Source organism: Microtus oregoni, unplaced genomic scaffold, assembly GCF_018167655.1.
Source record: "Microtus oregoni isolate MIOR12 unplaced genomic scaffold, Mior012 000047F_ref0000412, whole genome shotgun sequence".
NCBI classification, from domain to species: Eukaryota; Metazoa; Chordata; class Mammalia; order Rodentia; family Cricetidae; genus Microtus; species Microtus oregoni.
The window spans coordinates 14,924,776-14,942,108 of record NW_024543221.1 but is presented as its reverse complement, the minus strand read 5'-3'; the positions used below and the strand labels follow the sequence as shown (position 1 = coordinate 14,942,108).

Genomic DNA, 17,333 nt, shown 5'->3' with positions numbered 1-17,333 from the left:
ACTACTCCACTAAGGGGTTCTCAGCTACCACTGATGTCCTGTGGTGTTGGGGACTGCAGACCCTCAGACCCTGAATTTTCTGTGACCCCTTGCCTACCAGAGTAAACAACTTGTTTTCCTGTGCTTGCAGCTGCTCTGGGCACGAGACCCTCCTGGGTTCCTGATGGCAGGGGAGTGGTTTCTGATGGGCTTGCAGCTGAAAAATCCTGAGAGCTAGGGCGTGGCCATTAGTCAAGGAGAGCCCCTATGTAAGCTGCCCTGGAACACAGCAAAAGGGACATTCTTGTTTCAAGGATGACTCATGTCTCTGTTTTGTGTGTGTGTTTCAATCTCCAGCCCCTTGCCTGACTCGCGAACTGTCCCATGGTAGACAGGCAGGACTGTACACTGTGGAAGGAGCACACCAGACAGGTGGGAAGTGGTTGCATGCACAGGCGGAAGATCCCCACCCAGCCCCAAGTACTGCAGAGTCACTGAGTATACGTGGTATAAAGGAACACACATGAAAATGACCACTGAATTCAAACTTTATTGTAAAACCTTCTAGCATTAGAAGCAAATTCTAGACTCAACAGCTAAGACTTGGTCACATTAGTCTTATCTATTGGGCGGGGACACACACAGTATTGCCAGGTAGCCCAGGCTGATAGATGGACACATACATACATACACACACACACACACACACCCGGTATTGCCAGGCAGCCCAGGCTGGCGGGGACACACACACATACGCACACACATACACACACACGGTATTGCCAGGCAGCCCAGGCTGATGGATGGACACACACACACACACACACGGTATTGCCAGGCAGCCCAGGCTGGCAAGGACACACATACAGGGTATAAACAGGCAGAATGCCACAACAGTCGCACGCCAGTACTGATAGCGCTTCCCAGATGGGTCGGAATGGCGCAACAGCCGCACCACCTTACCCCTCAACAGGCTTCTCTGCCTCAGGATGACTGGTCTGGGGTAGGTGCAGCATCAGCTCACTGATGACAGCAGTACCCCCTCTCCCGACACAAACACTCAAACACCTTAAGTTACCATAGGCAGAAGCGCCTTGGCCTTAACAAATGCTCCCTTGGAAGACAACCCTCCACCGAGGTGGCCCCGGTCACCTCTCCAAGGTCAAGTCACATTCATGCCAGACATTTGTGAATCACTCAAAATTCCTCTTGGTGCAGCCTCAGATCCTGAGAGCCACCCAGCGGGACGCCTCCAATGTTCCCATTGGGTCCTACAGCACTCGCCCAATGGGAACCAGCATTGCCGCCCAGCCTTGCCTACTTGGGAACTTCTGAAGTAAGATCAATCACACAACAGCAGCCACCTCCTGAAGTCACCAGTGATTCTCAGGCAAAGGTCAGTTCACTCAGAACGCGGAGTGCCGACCTGCTGTCTGGTGCAGGCTGGCACCTGAATGCTTTGTTAGCTGGAGAGAGCACGACCCAGGAATTTGGTCTTTATATGTTATTTTAAAACACAAAACAAAAACATTGCTCTGTAGGAACACTAAAACAGAATCTAAAGATTCCATAAATGGCCTCACCATAAGGCTTTTTCAAATGAGAAAACCAGACAAACCTAGATGTGTATGATCATGGGGACATACCAAGCAAGAGTAATACAGAATTTCCAAGCCCTTCGTACATTCCTCTGGAAACGAACAAAAGTGTATAATCACCCAAAAAGGAAACAGGTGGTAAGCTAGCGGCCCTATCTACAACGCACCGTGTGAGACACAATGTCGGCTCTGAGAGGCTGTGGCTAAATCTCAGAGTAAGTTTGCTGAGACCCTTTTAAGTCTGACACTATGTCAGATACCAACACCCTTAACAGGGGTAGCTCACTCGGCCTAGATCTGCTGTACATGGCAGGACAAACAATCCTAATGTATACTTTGAACTGGAAGGATCTATTTGGAAACGAAGACTTTAAAAGAAACTATCAGTTCCCAGTCAAGTTATATTAAAAAACCTACAGACATGAAAGTATAGGCAAGAAACAGAGGCTCCAGCCTCAGGTTTGCTTTTTAAGAATATTCCCTGCATAAATAATAGCCTTCTCCTTTCTCACAAAACAAAACCCTAAAACTGTAAATTAACTGCCCACGGAACAGAGCCAAGGCCAGGCCCATCTTCGGTGCGCTCACCTATGAGCTGAACTAGCCATGCACACACTGCCGTGCAGAACCACCCCAGGGCATCAGCCCACACCCCTGCGAGGCCTCAGCAGCTGCAAGGCTGCAGGGACCGATGGCATCTGAGGACACGGGCAGGGCTGTGCAATCCTCAAAAGGCTTTTACCTAGCGCAGAAGGAGATCAAGGGCGTAGAGAACCCACCACAGCCCAGGACAAGCAGAGTAGAGCACTGTGCCTGCAGAGAGTCACAGGCAGTTGAAGTGACATCCCCCGCGCAGCAGATTGTGACCCAAACGCTGAGAGCACTGGCTTCAATTCCCCAACCCACAGCTTATCCATCGAAATTGATTTTCTTTAGCCGCAGCGGGTAGCGCTTTCTCTGAGAGCAGTCCAACGGGGCGTGCTTTCTCTTCAGCACAATGTTCGAGGCTTTCCTGGCTGCAGTCTCGGTCGGCGTGGTTTCTATTTGTGTTACAGACTTGTCGGGCTTGGTATCTGCTCTCCTGCAACAGCTGGAAAAGACTTCCTGATTGATCCTCTGTAGCTGGATGACAGGCTGCATCTTCAAGACCTGGGAAAAGCCGTCTCCTTGTTCAATTAATGCAGGCAAAGCCTTGGGAAGGAAAGTATCAGGTTCAAAGGTGAATATAAGACAAAGAAACGGAATACACAGACACGGACATGCTGCACTGCAATTTTTTAGGTCAAGTCTATCTAGAACATAAAAGAAACAACACACAGGAAGTAAATGAATGATTCCATCTCTGTTCCAATAAAGTTTTGTTTATAAAAATAGGGCAAGCTTAATCCACCAACTCTGAATCAAGAATAGGATGAAAGCAAAAGATAATCAACTATCAGAAAAACATGGAATCCATACAAACCAAAAATAATGCCACAGAACATGGCCATCAGAACTAGGGAGGCAGTGAAGTTTAAAAATCATTTCCATGTACCAGGAATTTATTTTTATGTTTAGGTAAAATAAATGTCCCAGTAGAAACCATGTTAGGATGACCTTGAGGTGACTGAGCTGTAGTGTAATAACTAGAGTGACGAAGAGCAAATCCCATGTCCCATGTCTAGAACACAGCTCGGGCACCATGTGCCAGACCTGGGTCCGAGCTTGGCATGAAAGCAGAGACGACAACAGACAAGCTCTGAAGCCAGAGCTGGGTTCAGGAACCTGGTTGGGCAAATGATAGAGGCTCTTAATGCCTCGGTTTCCCTGTCTATAATTCAGGGGTTAAAATACTTATCCTATGGGGTTAGTGTGACAGCAGACGTAGAACAGACACCACATGCTGATGGAGGAAGGTCATTGGTTAAAAAAATAAAGAAACTGCTTGGATGGCCCTCATAGGTTAAAACATAGGTGGGAGGAGTAAACAGAACAGAATGCTGGGAGGAAGAGGAAGTGAGCTCAGACTCCACAGCTCTCCTCTCGGGGGCAAACACCTCAGAGAGACGCCATGCTCCCCTCTCCTGGGTAGACGTGATAGCTCTGCTCTCTGAGGCAGACAAGATTCAGCTCCGACCCAGGATGGACGTAGGCTAGAATCTTCCCGGTAAGCGCACCTTGGGGTGCAACACAGATGATTAGAAATGGGCTAAATTAATGTGAGAGTTAGCCTAGAAGAGGCTAGATAGAAATGGGCCAAGCAGTGTTTAAAAGAATACAGTTTGTGTGTTGTTATTTTGGGGCATAAGCTAGCCATGTGGGCGGCTGGGGTGCTGGGGACGCAGCCCCGCTGCTCATATTACTACAACATGCTCTGTAAATGTCACCAACAGTCATCCCGGCACAGCTCAGAAAGTATAATCTCACTAGAGAAAGCAGGGGTACACAGCTTGCGGTAAGCACCAGCTAGGTAGAGTATGTGGCACACAGTAGGCACCTGATAAATGGAACTCTGAATGTTATTGCTGCTTAACACACTCTGAGCCACGGAAGAGACTCCTGAGCACCCTCCTGCAGCCCAGACACGCCTGGCACCCACAGCAAGCACCATCTTTTCCACTCTACATACACAGCACAGCTTTTACCTTCATGGCGTCACTGATGTTCTTAGCTATGGCGTCCCCTCGGCATTTCAAACTTTCCACATGAGAAGCTGGAAGAAACCACCAAACAGTATTTTAGGGTCTTTATCTAATTAGCCAATCATAAAGACACTAAGATGCAATCCAGGCTGGAATCTGTCAGGACTGCAATCATAAAGACACCAAGATGCAATCCAGGCTGGAATCGGTCAGGACTGTTCACCTTAGTCTCATTTTTCTTACAGTACTTTGTAATCTACTGAAGTCAACATCCTGTCCAATTTATCAAGACAAATAAGAGGACCAGGAGAACAGCAGAGTGCAATTCAAAGGTGTGCACACAGGCTGGATGCAGGGCAGTTCCCGCTGTACCCCAAGAACACCTGACATCTGTTCTATACACATTCCTGCAGCTGACCCCTCTGTACATCAAGTTAAGACAAGCACAGGCTAAGACTTTATTTTTAAATGATTCTGAACTCTAGGGCTTCAGTGCAGACTGAAGACCAACAGTGCAACCGAATTCCCTGGGACCCCAGCAACAGAGTGGAAACTGAGTCAATGGCTAGCCTGGCCTCTCCGTCAGGAGACAGCCACAGAACTACCCAGACCGCAGGCTGTAGGCCTCCCTGGTAATACCGTCTCTCTCTCAAATCCAGAGAACCCCAACACCGCAACAACACCTTAGCATCCTTGTGTGCATGAGCCACCTTCACCATGGTCCACAAGAGCCCACTGCAGTGTGCACACTTGTGCGCATGCAGCCCTTTCCCTCTGCATGACTGGTACCTGACCGCTCTAACAGCCACTTCCACAGTCATGGGGGGCGGGGGGCACGCTCTGTCATGACATTGGGAGAAGCAAGTTGAGAGGTGGCAGAAGGCTTAGAGGCCCATGCTGGGTGGAACTAAAGTCACTTCTACCAGGTTAACAACCCAGAAATCACAGGGATAGTTTATTGTTTTAGCTGTAAGTAACCACAGGTAACCAATCCAACATGAGAGTAGTGTACATTAAAGTTCTCAGTAAGTGACCATCTAGAACATTCCAGTGGATCTAGAAGGCCAATGTGTTAAACACTTGGTTGCCAGGCAAGCATATCAGAAGGTCTTCAGGTTTCTGGGGGTGTTTCTGATACATCTTATTCCTCATTTCACTTTCTCCCAGATAAAATACTTCTAAATTTTAAGAAATAGGTTCAATAGTTGACATGAAGAAATGCAATGGACTATTTTCATCATGATTCCAGGATTTATGGAAACTGTTGTATTCCCTGTATACATGAAAACATAATAGGCACAGCTTAACAAGGTTTAAAATGTTTGCCATGTTTCTGGCCACCAGACACTCATATCTAGATGGTGGTGGTTATATACACATGTACGGATACATAATTTCATCAAGTTGTATACTCTGTCATTCTATAACAAACATATTTGCAACAATGACTCTTAGTTCTCTGTGTGAACAAGGCAGCCACAGTCTTTACTGCTGCTGGAGCTTTTGTTAGCAGCAGCAGCCACTCTCCTTGGCCTGAGCAAAACCTTCTCTCTAGGCTCCTTAAGTAAGAACTTAGCTTACAGAATGAGTTCTATCAGCTCCCAAATACCCCATGCCACCTTTTCTTCATCTTTGTCTTCCCAATGCCAAACAATACCTGTTTTTAATCTGTTGTACAAGCAATGACAACATATAAGCCCAAGAGGGGTTTGGGCTTGAGTGTAAAATGGAGCTAGGCTCTAGGCTTGCATACTTAGATTATCACACACAAGTATATGATGGGGATATCCTAAAACTGGGCCTGACACATAAGGCATTTAGTATTTCTGGCATGACTACATATCCCTTTTACAAATTTTACAAATTACACCATCCCTTACCCCCAAACATCCTCCAACTTTTTCAGAAGGGCCACTAGAGGGCAATATGTACACCAATGAGAAGCCTGGCCTCTCCTGGGAGGAGGACTGTTCTCTAAGGGTGGGATCTAATCTAGTGGTGACCCCAGTACCTGAGAGCAGGTACTCAAAAGCTATAACAGCGCACAGCCATGGCACCGGGCACTTCCTTAATCAAAGAGGCTGACACCAACTCACAGGGACCTGGTGCCAAATGGACTGACGATGACAGGGTCAGAGGATAGGACACACTTTACCCAAATAAGGAAATATATCAGAACCAGGAAAGACAATCCGCAACAGAAGTGAGGAAATTCCAGGATAATGAGAAAAGGACAGACAGGATGAAGGTTTGCAGCAGGAGAGGGCAGCTGGTGAAGGCTGGAATAGGAAGATGGAGAACCTCGTGTTTGCCACACTCACGGATTCACAGTTCTGGGAGGAAGCCAGAGAGATGGGATGGAATGCAGGGAGAAGCAACTGTCACGTCAGAAGGGCTGCAGTGACAGCTCACACTGAAGGATGTCATAGCGTAAAAACCCAACTGATAGTTTTCTACAGCAATGAGAAGATTAAGTGAACCTAATTTAGGGTGTGCATGGTGGCACACCCTAAATCCCTGCACTTAGGAGGCAGTGGCAGGTGGATGTCTGTGAGTTCGAGGTCAGCCTGGTCTACAGAGGGAGTTCCAGGACAGCTCGGACTACATAGAGAGACCCTGTTTCAAAAACAAAACAAAACAAAAAGTGAAGCTGGTATGTGTGATGAGTCTTCTGAGGAAGTTCCGATGAGAGCAGAGCGGGGAGAGACTCCCTGAAGCCTGTTCTGCTGCAGCTACCGCACATCCTGTCAGAGCAGGCCTCATGGCCGCCTCTCACAGACAACCTGAGAAGGGGAACTGCAACTGGAGAGTTAGAACTCACATCTGGAATCCAACGTGACACCCTAAATACCACCCTGCCAGAAATCACACACTGTCTACCCAAAGATGTACATTCACAACTGGGAAAGACTGAGCATCAGGAGAATGGGTTTCCTGATACCATCCTAAAACTAAATGTTTAACTATGAATTTACGGTACCTCTTCTTTTCTAAATAAGTAAACTGAATCCTTTGCCTTCAAAACTAAAGGTGCCTGCAGTATGTGACAGTGCTCGCCTTTAATCCAGCACTTGGGAGGCAGGATGTGTCATGGGTCTCTCTAAATTTGAGGCAAGTCTGGTCTACATAGTGAGTTCCAGGCCAGCCAAAGACACACAGTGTTTCAAAAACAAACAAGATAAAACTCAAGTTATTAATAATTCTAGGAATAGAACCAAAGAAATATTTTCAAAACTAAAGACAAAAAGGGAGAAAGCACACACACCTCACAATGACCTCTAACAAAAAGGAGACAGACACCTGGGATCTCAGCACCCAGAAGGCAACAGCAAGAGGCCACACATCCCAGGCCATCCCAAGTGAAGCAAAGCTCATAAAAAATGTGGATCTACTGTAGAGACATAAAACTTATTTTCTGGGCTGGTAAGATGGCTCAGCAGGAAAAGGAACTTGCTGCCAGTCCTGACAACCTGATTTGATTCCTGGAGCCCATGTAGTAGAAGGAGAGAAGAGACTTCTGTAATTGTCCTCTGACCTCCACACACATACTACAGCACGCACATGTGTGTGTGCATAAACACACACCATAAAAATTTTTAGGAAGTTAAAAACATCATTTCCCAACATGAATACCTGAAGAAATCCCAGAGCAGGAAGCTTCTTGCTCCCTGACCACAATGATCCTAAGTGCATCTGCCATGTTTTATAACTGGGAAGAACACAGGAACGCTGCCTGAGGAAGTCTCCTAGTCCGTGTGAGAGATGGTGGGCTTCCCCAGAGCGTCCTCTACCTCCTCCCCCACAGCCTCCACAGGAACATCTCTGACCAATCCACACCTCAGAGGGAGCCTTCTAAGGCTCATGGACTTAATACAACCGGGAAAGGATAGTGTTTCAAGTCCAGAGCCAAATTATCTGAGCCATCTTTACCACCCTTCCCACCAGGTATGCCCACCTTTGTGAGCGACCTTACATCTTTGTGGCCATTAGATAAATCCTTTGAAGTGCATCAACCGAGAGATAAACGACGCTGTCCAGACAGCTTCTTTGTTACCACCGGCCTGACACTTCCACCAATGCTCAAATAGATAGCCCTGCTAATGATTCTCTCTATTGCTACTGTAAAACTCCACGAAACCATTAGCACACAGCAATACGAAACCTGAAGTAGGGCCGGGAGGTGGTGGTGCACACCTTTAATCCCAGCACTTGGAAGACAGAGACAAGCAGATCTCTGTGAGTTCAAGGCCAGCCTGGTCTATAAGAGCTGGTTCCAGGACAGTTACAGAGAAACCCTGTCTCGAAAAAAGAAACAAAGAAATTTGCAGTAACCTAAATCTGCACTCCCCAGCCATGGTCACTCATATTATCTCCAAAATAAAGTCTTTTCCTCTTTAGAGTAAAAGTTCTGCAGCCCAGACAGCAATGTGAGCCCTGAACCGTGTGAGCACTACCACAGACTGCTCCGTGGTGCCTGAGGCCAGACAGCACCGCCAGGAAACGAGGACTGCCTGAAGGTTCTGCTCGCAGGGCCAGCCTAGAACCCAGGCTTCGACTACAGGAGAACTCTAAACATCTCTGCCATCACTCTGTGTGTAAGGCAGGGTAATGGGGAAAGAACCTCTTCATTTCAGGGGCTTTTCAAGGCTGCTCCTGATGAAATCTTATTGGTAAACAGTTAATCAGTGGATAGCTGGGGAAAAATTGCCCTTACAAAATGTGGAAGTTCAGAACCTCTGAGAACAGTCTTCCCTGGCTGCTGGCTTTCTAAAACACGGGGAAATGAAAATGTGGAAATGAAAGATTGAGCAATGAACCCAGTTTTGCTTCCGGGTCACTGCTTGACTAACAAGGGAACATGAACCTCCCAAGCCTGCAGACTCAGCAGAAATGTATCAGCTGGCAGCCTCACGTCTATGCCAGTGTACTTCCTGAGCACAGATAAGCAAGCGTGGATCAGTTTCTGAGGAGGCAACCAATGCCACCCATGCCATGAGTCATAAGGATGGAAGTCAGCATTTCTGCTGAAAATACAAACAGGCTACAAAGCTGTGTGCCCAACGCACCTTGCCCTTCTACAGCACTGTGGTGCCAATCTTGCTGTGGAATAGGATTTTGAGAGTTGTTACATTTGTTTATGCTGTGGAACATTTGTTTTCAAGATGCAAAGATGTGTTACATTCTTTTATGTTACATTTGTTTAACTTTGTGAAGCTGTGTTACTCTGCCTGCCTGAAACACCTGATTGGTCTAATAAAGAGCTGAACAGCCAATAGCTAGGCAGGAGAAAGAATAGGCGGGGCTGGCAGGCAGAGAGAATAGAGGGAGAAAAAGAGAGATTGAGGAACAAGAGAACAAGGAGAAGAGGACACCAGGGGCCACCCAGCCAGTCACAGAGTAAGAGTGAAGTCAGATAAACAGAACTAAGAAAAGGAAAAAGCCCAGGGGCACAAAAGGTAGGAAATTTAAGGAAAGCTGGCTAGAAATAAGCCAAGCAAAAGCTGGGCATTCACAAACAATAGTAAGTGCCTGTGTGTGATAATGTGTGCCTGTGTGTGATTGTGTGTGCCTGTGTGTGATTGTGTGTGCCTGTGTGTGATTGTGTGTGCCTTTGTGTGTGTGCCTGTGTGTGATTGTGTGTGCCTGTGTGTGATTGTGTGTGCCTGTGTGTGATTGTGTGTGCCTGTGTGTGATAATGTGTGCCTGTGTGTGATTGTGTGTGTCTGTGTGTGATAATGTGTGCCTGTGTGTGATTGTGTGTGCCTGTATGTGATTGTGTGTGCCTGTGTGTGCCTGTGTGTGACTGTGTGTGCCTGTGATTTATTTGGGAGCTGAGTGGTGGGCCCCCAAGAGTCAAAGAGCCAAAAAAGTTAAAACAAGCAAACAAACAAAACCCAACTACACAGTCTCGCTTGGGCCTGTCAAAGTCTTAACCCAAGGGTTTTAATCTGGCCTCAGCCAAGTATCTGATCTTATATGTCAATTCTTTTGTCCCATGGACTTGAGTTCATTCCTCAGAGTTCTTCCTCTTGACGGTAACCATAAAAATTCACATCTAACATTGCCACAGCAGCTTCCTTTCACCCAAGCACCCTGTTGCAGGCTCATGTTCCCCAACTCAGAACACGGTAATGCTGTAGACTAGATGCTGCTTCTGGAGTCGGGAGGAGGAGACTAGCCCTCAGCCATGGTGATGCTGGCAGGAAGGACTTCTTTGGAGCACCGACACGCATAACCTGGCCAGGACTGCTTCATTATGCAGACCCTAGCAAGGGAACAGTAGCTGCAAATCTGCCTCTCTGTAAAATGAAAGGAACCAATGTGCTCCAGCAGGGCAGAAAGTGGGAATTGTCAGATTCCCTGGTTTAAACCCAGGGCTGAGATGAGCCTTCCTACTCTAAACAGAGACTGGAAAAACACAGTATGCCTCTTCCAAACTGGGAAACAAGAGTAAGAAAGTAAGGAACAGTGCATCCACACAGCAGGAGGAGCAAAGCGGGCCTGTAAGAGAGGACTGGGATTGGAAACTGGAAAACATGCAAGAACCTGAATATAAAGCAGGGCTCATCCACTGTGGCCTTCACTGCATTTATTAAAAACTGTATCTGAGCCAACTCAAGAAGTTAGACATAACAAAAATGGAGAAAACTAGGAGGACCACATTAAAGATAAAATCTGAAATCATGAAAACAGAAAACTAAAACAACAAAAGAAACCTACGGCAAAACTGAAAGAGAACTGAGTTCCTGTTAGTACAGTCAACAGCTGTGCAGCCGCACTCGGGAGCACCTACCATTTGTGTGTGTGACACTGGAGGGTCACACAGCTGGGGACCAGTGCAGGGACCCTTCACTGTCAACACACACCCAGCTGGCTTACCTGGGTCAGGGTCGCATCGCAGGTCCAAGGGATGTACAACAGGCCGATACTGCTTCTAAACACAGCACAGATCCAAACATTAATTTAGACAGGTGACGGCCAGATAAATAGGCAGGCACATCTTTCAGCTAGAGTCAGCAAGTACACCAGTACAGTCAGTACAGTCAACAGTGTCAGCCCCAAGGCTCTTCTCTTTGTAGATCCTGAACTATGTAGGGGAAATATCCTTAGTTTTTAATAACTTTTTGTTTCCTTTCTCTCTCTCTCTCTCTCTCTCTCTCTTTTTCGAGACAAGGTTTCTCTGTAGATTGGTCCTGGCTGTCCTGGAACCAGCTTTGTAGACTAGGCTGGTCTCAAACTCACAAGAGATCCATCTGCCTCTGCCTCCTGAGTGCTGGAATTAAAAGTATGTGCCACCAGCGCCTAGCTGTTTGTTTTCTGAGACAGGATTTTTCTGTGTAACAGTCCTGGCTGTCCTGGAACTCCCTTTGTAGACCAGGCTGGCCTCGAATTCAGAGATCTGCCCGCCTCTGCCTCCAGAGTGCTGGGATTAATGGTGTGTGCCACCACTGCCTGGCTCTGAACACCTTTTACGTACTGCCACCTGCTGCATACAGAGGAAATAGCATGATGAAGATTATAATCAGAAAAGACAAAGTGAAGGCATGGTGGTGTCTAAATTACAGGGCGGTGACCAAAGTGTGACAGAAGGTTCACTCAAGACAAACGTCTGAAACTCAGAATTCCAATTTCCTCAGAAACTTTTTAAAAACAGCCAGACTATCCCACAGTTCATTACTGTCCACACCTGCAGCACACAGGGCAGCTGGCTGTCCCAGAGCCGGGCAAACGGAGGGAGAAGGAAAATGTCCATCCTACTTTCCGCTCAATGGTAACCTGAGCCAAAGGGTGAAAAGAAGGAGGGGCCAACCAATGCTCTCAGTTCTCTCTCCACCCCCACCCACTGTCGCAGGGTTTTCTTCAGACAGTCAACACACATCAGGGTTTCCTGAAGTCTAGCGAGGGCTGTTTAAAGCCAAATGCTGTGAGCCGGATGGAATGTTCCCATCGTCATGTGACTCTGGATGCTGAGAGCAACTGCAGACCTCTCATGCCCTGAAACACTGCAGAAGGAGGGACGACTGGAAGGCTCACATTTAAAAAGCTCGCTGATTTAAGAAAAACTGAAGGTATAGAGGATTGCACAAACTACAGCCCGCATATAGTCATTAAGATGGGCAGTCCAGCCCAGCAAATCTCCTCAACAGCCAGGAGACTCAGGTCTAATCTGCCAGCGCTTGCCTTATCTGCATTTGTCCCAGTCTGAAACTGAGAAGACAAGCATGTAACTGGCACCTACAGGAAAAGCAGGCCTACGACTTTGCCCACCTGGAAAGATGAGCCAGCCAGGTGTGGTAGTGCACACTGCAACCCCAGCCAGGTGTGGTAGGGCACGCTGTAACCCCAGCATTCCAGGTGTGGTAGGGCACACTGTAACCCCAGCATTCCAGGTGTGGTAGTGCACACTGTAACCCCAGCCAGGTGTGGGAGGGCACGCTGTAACCCCAGCATTCCAGGTGTGGTAGGGCACACTGTAACCCCAGCCAGGTGCGGCAGTGCACACTGTAACCCCAGCCAGGTGTGCTAGTTCACACTGTAACCCCGGCATTTCAGGTGTGGTAGGGCACGCTGTAACCCCAGCATTCCAGGTGTGGTAGGGCACACTGTAACCCCAGCATTCCAGGTGTGGTAGGGCACGCTGTAACCCCAGCATTCCAAGTGTGATAGGGCACGCTGTAACCCCAGCATTCCAGGTATGGTAGTGCACACTGTAACCCCAGCATTCCAGGTGCAGTAGTGCACGCTGTAAGCCCAGCCAGGTGCGGTAGTGCATGCTGTAACCCCAGCATTCCAGGTGCAGTAGTGCACGCTGTAAGCCCAGCCAGGTGCGGTAGTGCATGCTGTAACCCCAGCATTCCAGGTGTGGTAGTGCACACTGTAACCCCAGCCAGGTGTGTTAGTGCACGCTGTAATCCCAGCCAGGTGTGTTAGTGCACGCTGTAATCCCAGCACTTGGGCTCGGGGTTGGAAGATCAGGAGTTCGCGGCCAGCCTGTACTATATGAAAGGTAATCTAATTTTTTATTGAGGTAAAACACTGTGTGAGGACTTCAATGTGAACATCTCACCAGACTCTCGTGCTGTGCTTTCAAGGTCTTGATGACACTCTCGAGGATCCTTCTCGGGTACTGCCTACGTTTTGTTGCCACATCTACTATGAGCTCATCAAATTCATCTTCAAGTACTTTGATGTCAGCATCTATTTCAGAAAAGTCCATATTAGTATAGAAACATTATATACATTCAATTCACAAAATAATTAAAGAAAACAAACATGGCAAACTAATAAGCCCCCTCATTTCTGTACTGCTCACTTATTGAGTACCTACAGGAAATGAAAGATGAATGTAGTATGACCCCAAGAAACAGACAGCTGTAACCTGATAAATGCAACAGGTTTATAAAGACACAGGATACAGAATGAAACACCACCAGCAGGCGTTAATGACCCAAAAGAAACAACATTTAAGTTGAAATCTAGGTGTAAACAAAGACATTGAGTGATGAAGAGCCAGGGAGAAACATCTTTGGGACAGAAAACTGTAAGGTCACGGAGCCTCAGCAAACAGCAGCGCTCTCCGAGGATAAACCAGGGACTGGAAGGACCCAGAGCCTCAGCAAACAGCAGTGCTCTCCGTGGATAAACCAGGGACTGGAAGGGTCACAGAGCCTCAGCAAACAGCAGTGCTCTCCGTGGATAAATCAGGGACTATGTGTGATGGGCGAGAGCACACGCGCCACAGCATGCGTGCTGAGGTCAAAGAACAAATCTGGAGTCACTTTTCTCCTTCCACCACTGCCCAGGTTTGCATAGCAAGCACCTTTCTGGGATCAGCCATCAGGGACATCTTCTGTGCAGGAAAATGGTTTCTTAGCGCCACCAAGCGGTAGAATTTGTAAAAGCACAATGTATAAACAAAGGGCAAATGCTTGATGTGTATTTATTTCTAAAAGCAGAGCTCTGGTCTCAAGGAACTGCCCTTCTAAGTTTGTCTGACCACACATCCTGTGACCAGAACCATCCGGGGCAGTCACAATGGGAGGGAAGAGGCCGCCTCACATATATGGTCTACCTTAGTTCCAGAGCGGTCCTGGGGTAGGAGCTCGTCGGAAACCTCAATAAAAACAACAACAAAAAAGACCAGATTCAACCTCTGTCCCCCATGAAGCCTGCATTTGCTTCCTATATCTGCCCAGAGCAAAGCCTGTCAAACCTATTCACATAAGTCTCCTTACAGTTCTCCCCTAAGACAGATAGAGTGCTTGCTTGACATGAGTCTGTAGACTCCTTCACCAGCACTAAACACACACACACCCTCACTCACACGCGTGCACACACGCACACCCCCCCCACTCCTGTGATTTCTCCAAGACCACGTGATAAAGTACAAATCCCTTACAAAGCCTCTGAGGCATGTGGCAATCTCAGCTCAACTTAGCTTTCTTGACACATCTGCTCTTACTTCCCAGCTCACTGCGGCTTTCCATTCACTCCATCTGCCTTTCTGGGTAACATTTTGTTTCAAATAAAGACCCACTGAAAAGCTACATGGTGTAGAAATTACTTCTGGCTACTTTTAAATATATTCCCTATTAATCAGCAATTATTGTGTTAATATTTTACAAAACAGATGCTGTTGGTTTGGGTTTATGTGTAAACCCCAAATCTGTTTTGGTAATTGTAAAAGACAACTAATATAGTCTCAGGTAATAGACAAGAAACTCTGGGCAGAGCCCTTTCTTATGGCTGAGAAGAAGTTACAGTCACAGAGAGTTGCTGGGAGGCCTGTAATCAGCTCAAATGACCGGACAATGTGAACACAAAGCAGTGAGTGTCATCAACAGTGTCAGCCCTGAGTGATGTTACCAGATGCACAGACGGCACACATGGCTCTTGTCAAGGCCGCCCTTCTCTGGACAGTACTGCAAATACAGAGAAGCCTCTCTCTTCTCAAACTGATCACTCCTTTCTACAGATGTTTCCTTCCTACTCTGACCTTTCTTTCTCTTTCTGTTAACACTTTTTTTGGCATGTCAGCGCCATTAGTAAGGTATGATCAAGTCTAAGGCAGGCTTGGTGGCGCATGCCTTTGATCCCAGCACTTGGAAGGCAGAGGCAGGTGGGTCTCTGAGTTTGAGGCCAGCCTGGTCTACAGAGTTCGAAGACAGTCAGGGCTACACAGAAAAGCCCTGTCTCAAAAACAAAGGTACAATCAAGTCTTTGAAGTAAACTAACAGTCTTAAGATGCTGCCTACAAATTTGTAACACCCTCTGCACACCACTCACACGGGTTAACTTGACACATCAGAACACACCACTGTCCATTCTAAGTATCATCTAAGCATTGCAAAAACAAAAGCCTGGCTTATGAGGAAATACAGGTATTCTCTACAATAACTTCCAATAGTCTACTGACAGAAGCATCTGAAGATGAAAGACCTTTCAGGATACCAGACAGGACACATCAAGGTACCCACTGAGCTTCTCTTGGGCTATGACTTCAGTAATCTACATTAGTTTCTTCCTTTCGTTCCACAGTAATTTAGATGTGTTTTAAAATAAATGATACTGAAGCCAGTAAGATGCTCAGCAGGTGAAAACACTTGCCACCAAGCCTGAACGAGGACCCGAGTTTGCTCCTGGAGCCACAACTCCTGAAAGCTGCCCTCTGACCTCCACAGGGTGCCATGGCTGCACGACTCCATCCAACAGATGAAATGTTGATAGAAGGAGAGTGTGTCTTAGTCACTGTTCTACTGCTGAGAAGAGACACCATGACCAAGGCAACCCTTATAAAGGGAAGCTTTAACTGGGACTTGCTTACAGTTTCAAAGGCTTAGTCCATTATCGTGGCAGGGAGCATGGTGGCATGCAAGCAGGCACTGAAGTAGCTGAGAGCTACAAGCAGAGAGAGAGAGAGACTGGGCTTGGCATGGGCTTTTGAAAACTCTAAGCCCACTCCCGGTGACACACTTCCTCCAACAAGGCCACACCTCCTAATCCTACTCTAACAGTTCCACTCCCTGGTGACTATGAATTCAAACATATAAGTCCATGAAGGCCATTATTATTCAAAACAACCACGGAGAGACAATGAAAACAGAAATTACAAAATAGCATTCAAAATAAAGTTAGCTGCAAAAACAACCTCAGAAATTAATGACAGAGGAAGAGTTAGGCACATACCTATATCCGTAGCTTCCTGCCAGGCTTGTCCCTTGATGCTGACATTCTCCTGAACAGCGGACTCAAAAGTCTGCAATAAATTTACAGCAGCCAAGTCAGCAAAAGTGACTCTAAATACTGAATTCAAACATTTTAGCAAGACAATAATGGAATCTCTGTGGAACAAAATGAAAATTGAGAAAAAAAATAAAATCCAAGTTAACCTTTAGGAGAAGGCTAAATGCTCTTACCACACAGTGGGGAGTATGCCAGCTCTATCAGGGACCACTCAGCAGCGTGGCCACATAAAAAAACGAACAAGAACACAGTGGCAAACCGTGAGGAAGGACAGAAGGCTGAGGCCCCCCCGTGTTCTCCAAAACAGTGAGTTATTTCCAGAAGGGGTTCAGACAGATGGGCAATTCAAACAGGACTTAATACATGCTATGGTTTGAGAAATTTTAATGAGCATGTCTTTTGTATCACTTATATAGTAAATGACTGATAATTATGAGTCAAAGTTCATGCCCTATTCTATTATAAAAAGGGCTACAATACAGCTCTGCGAACAACACTTTAATGGTGTAAGGCTCTGCATCCAATCCCATGCACTAAAGGAGAGAAAAAAGACCTCATAGAAAAAGATTCTTAGTATGTTAAACTCTCAAAGAGTAAATGAGAGTACAAACTGTCTTTGAAACACTCACTGCGGCTTCAGCAATCATTAAGAACGTGCCGCTCTATTATTCAGTTCTACCTAGAGGTCTATCATCATAGTCAAAACTCCGCTACAAAGTGTTACTTCCCATTCTAAGAGCTCATCCTCTAGGATGTAAGAAGTTAAGGCTCAGTTGTCTTCTGTATGTAGATGTTCTGAATATCTTAGCAATTTTCTAGAATGAGACAAACCAGTTCTCTTATTTACAGCTGTCTCCCAGAAGAACTACTAAAAATGTTATAAAATGTTTCT

General features: G+C 46.7%; 1 protein-coding gene across 1 annotated transcript in view; it reads right to left on the bottom strand.

The window, feature by feature from the left end:
* Nucleotides 1-519: 519 nt before the first annotated feature.
* Nucleotides 520-17,333, bottom strand: part of Nsl1 (NSL1 component of MIS12 kinetochore complex) — an 18,650-nt gene continuing 1,836 nt past the window's right edge. Inside the window, exons 2-6 of the mRNA XM_041635468.1 lie at nt 16,385-16,454; nt 13,266-13,396; nt 11,078-11,132; nt 4,202-4,269; nt 520-2,768 (exon numbers count right to left, since the gene is read on the bottom strand). Coding sequence (XP_041491402.1) covers nt 2,487-2,768; nt 4,202-4,269; nt 11,078-11,132; nt 13,266-13,396; nt 16,385-16,454 — 606 coding nt within the window. The 3' untranslated portion in view covers nt 520-2,486. The remainder of the gene's footprint in view (nt 2,769-4,201; nt 4,270-11,077; nt 11,133-13,265; nt 13,397-16,384; nt 16,455-17,333) is intronic.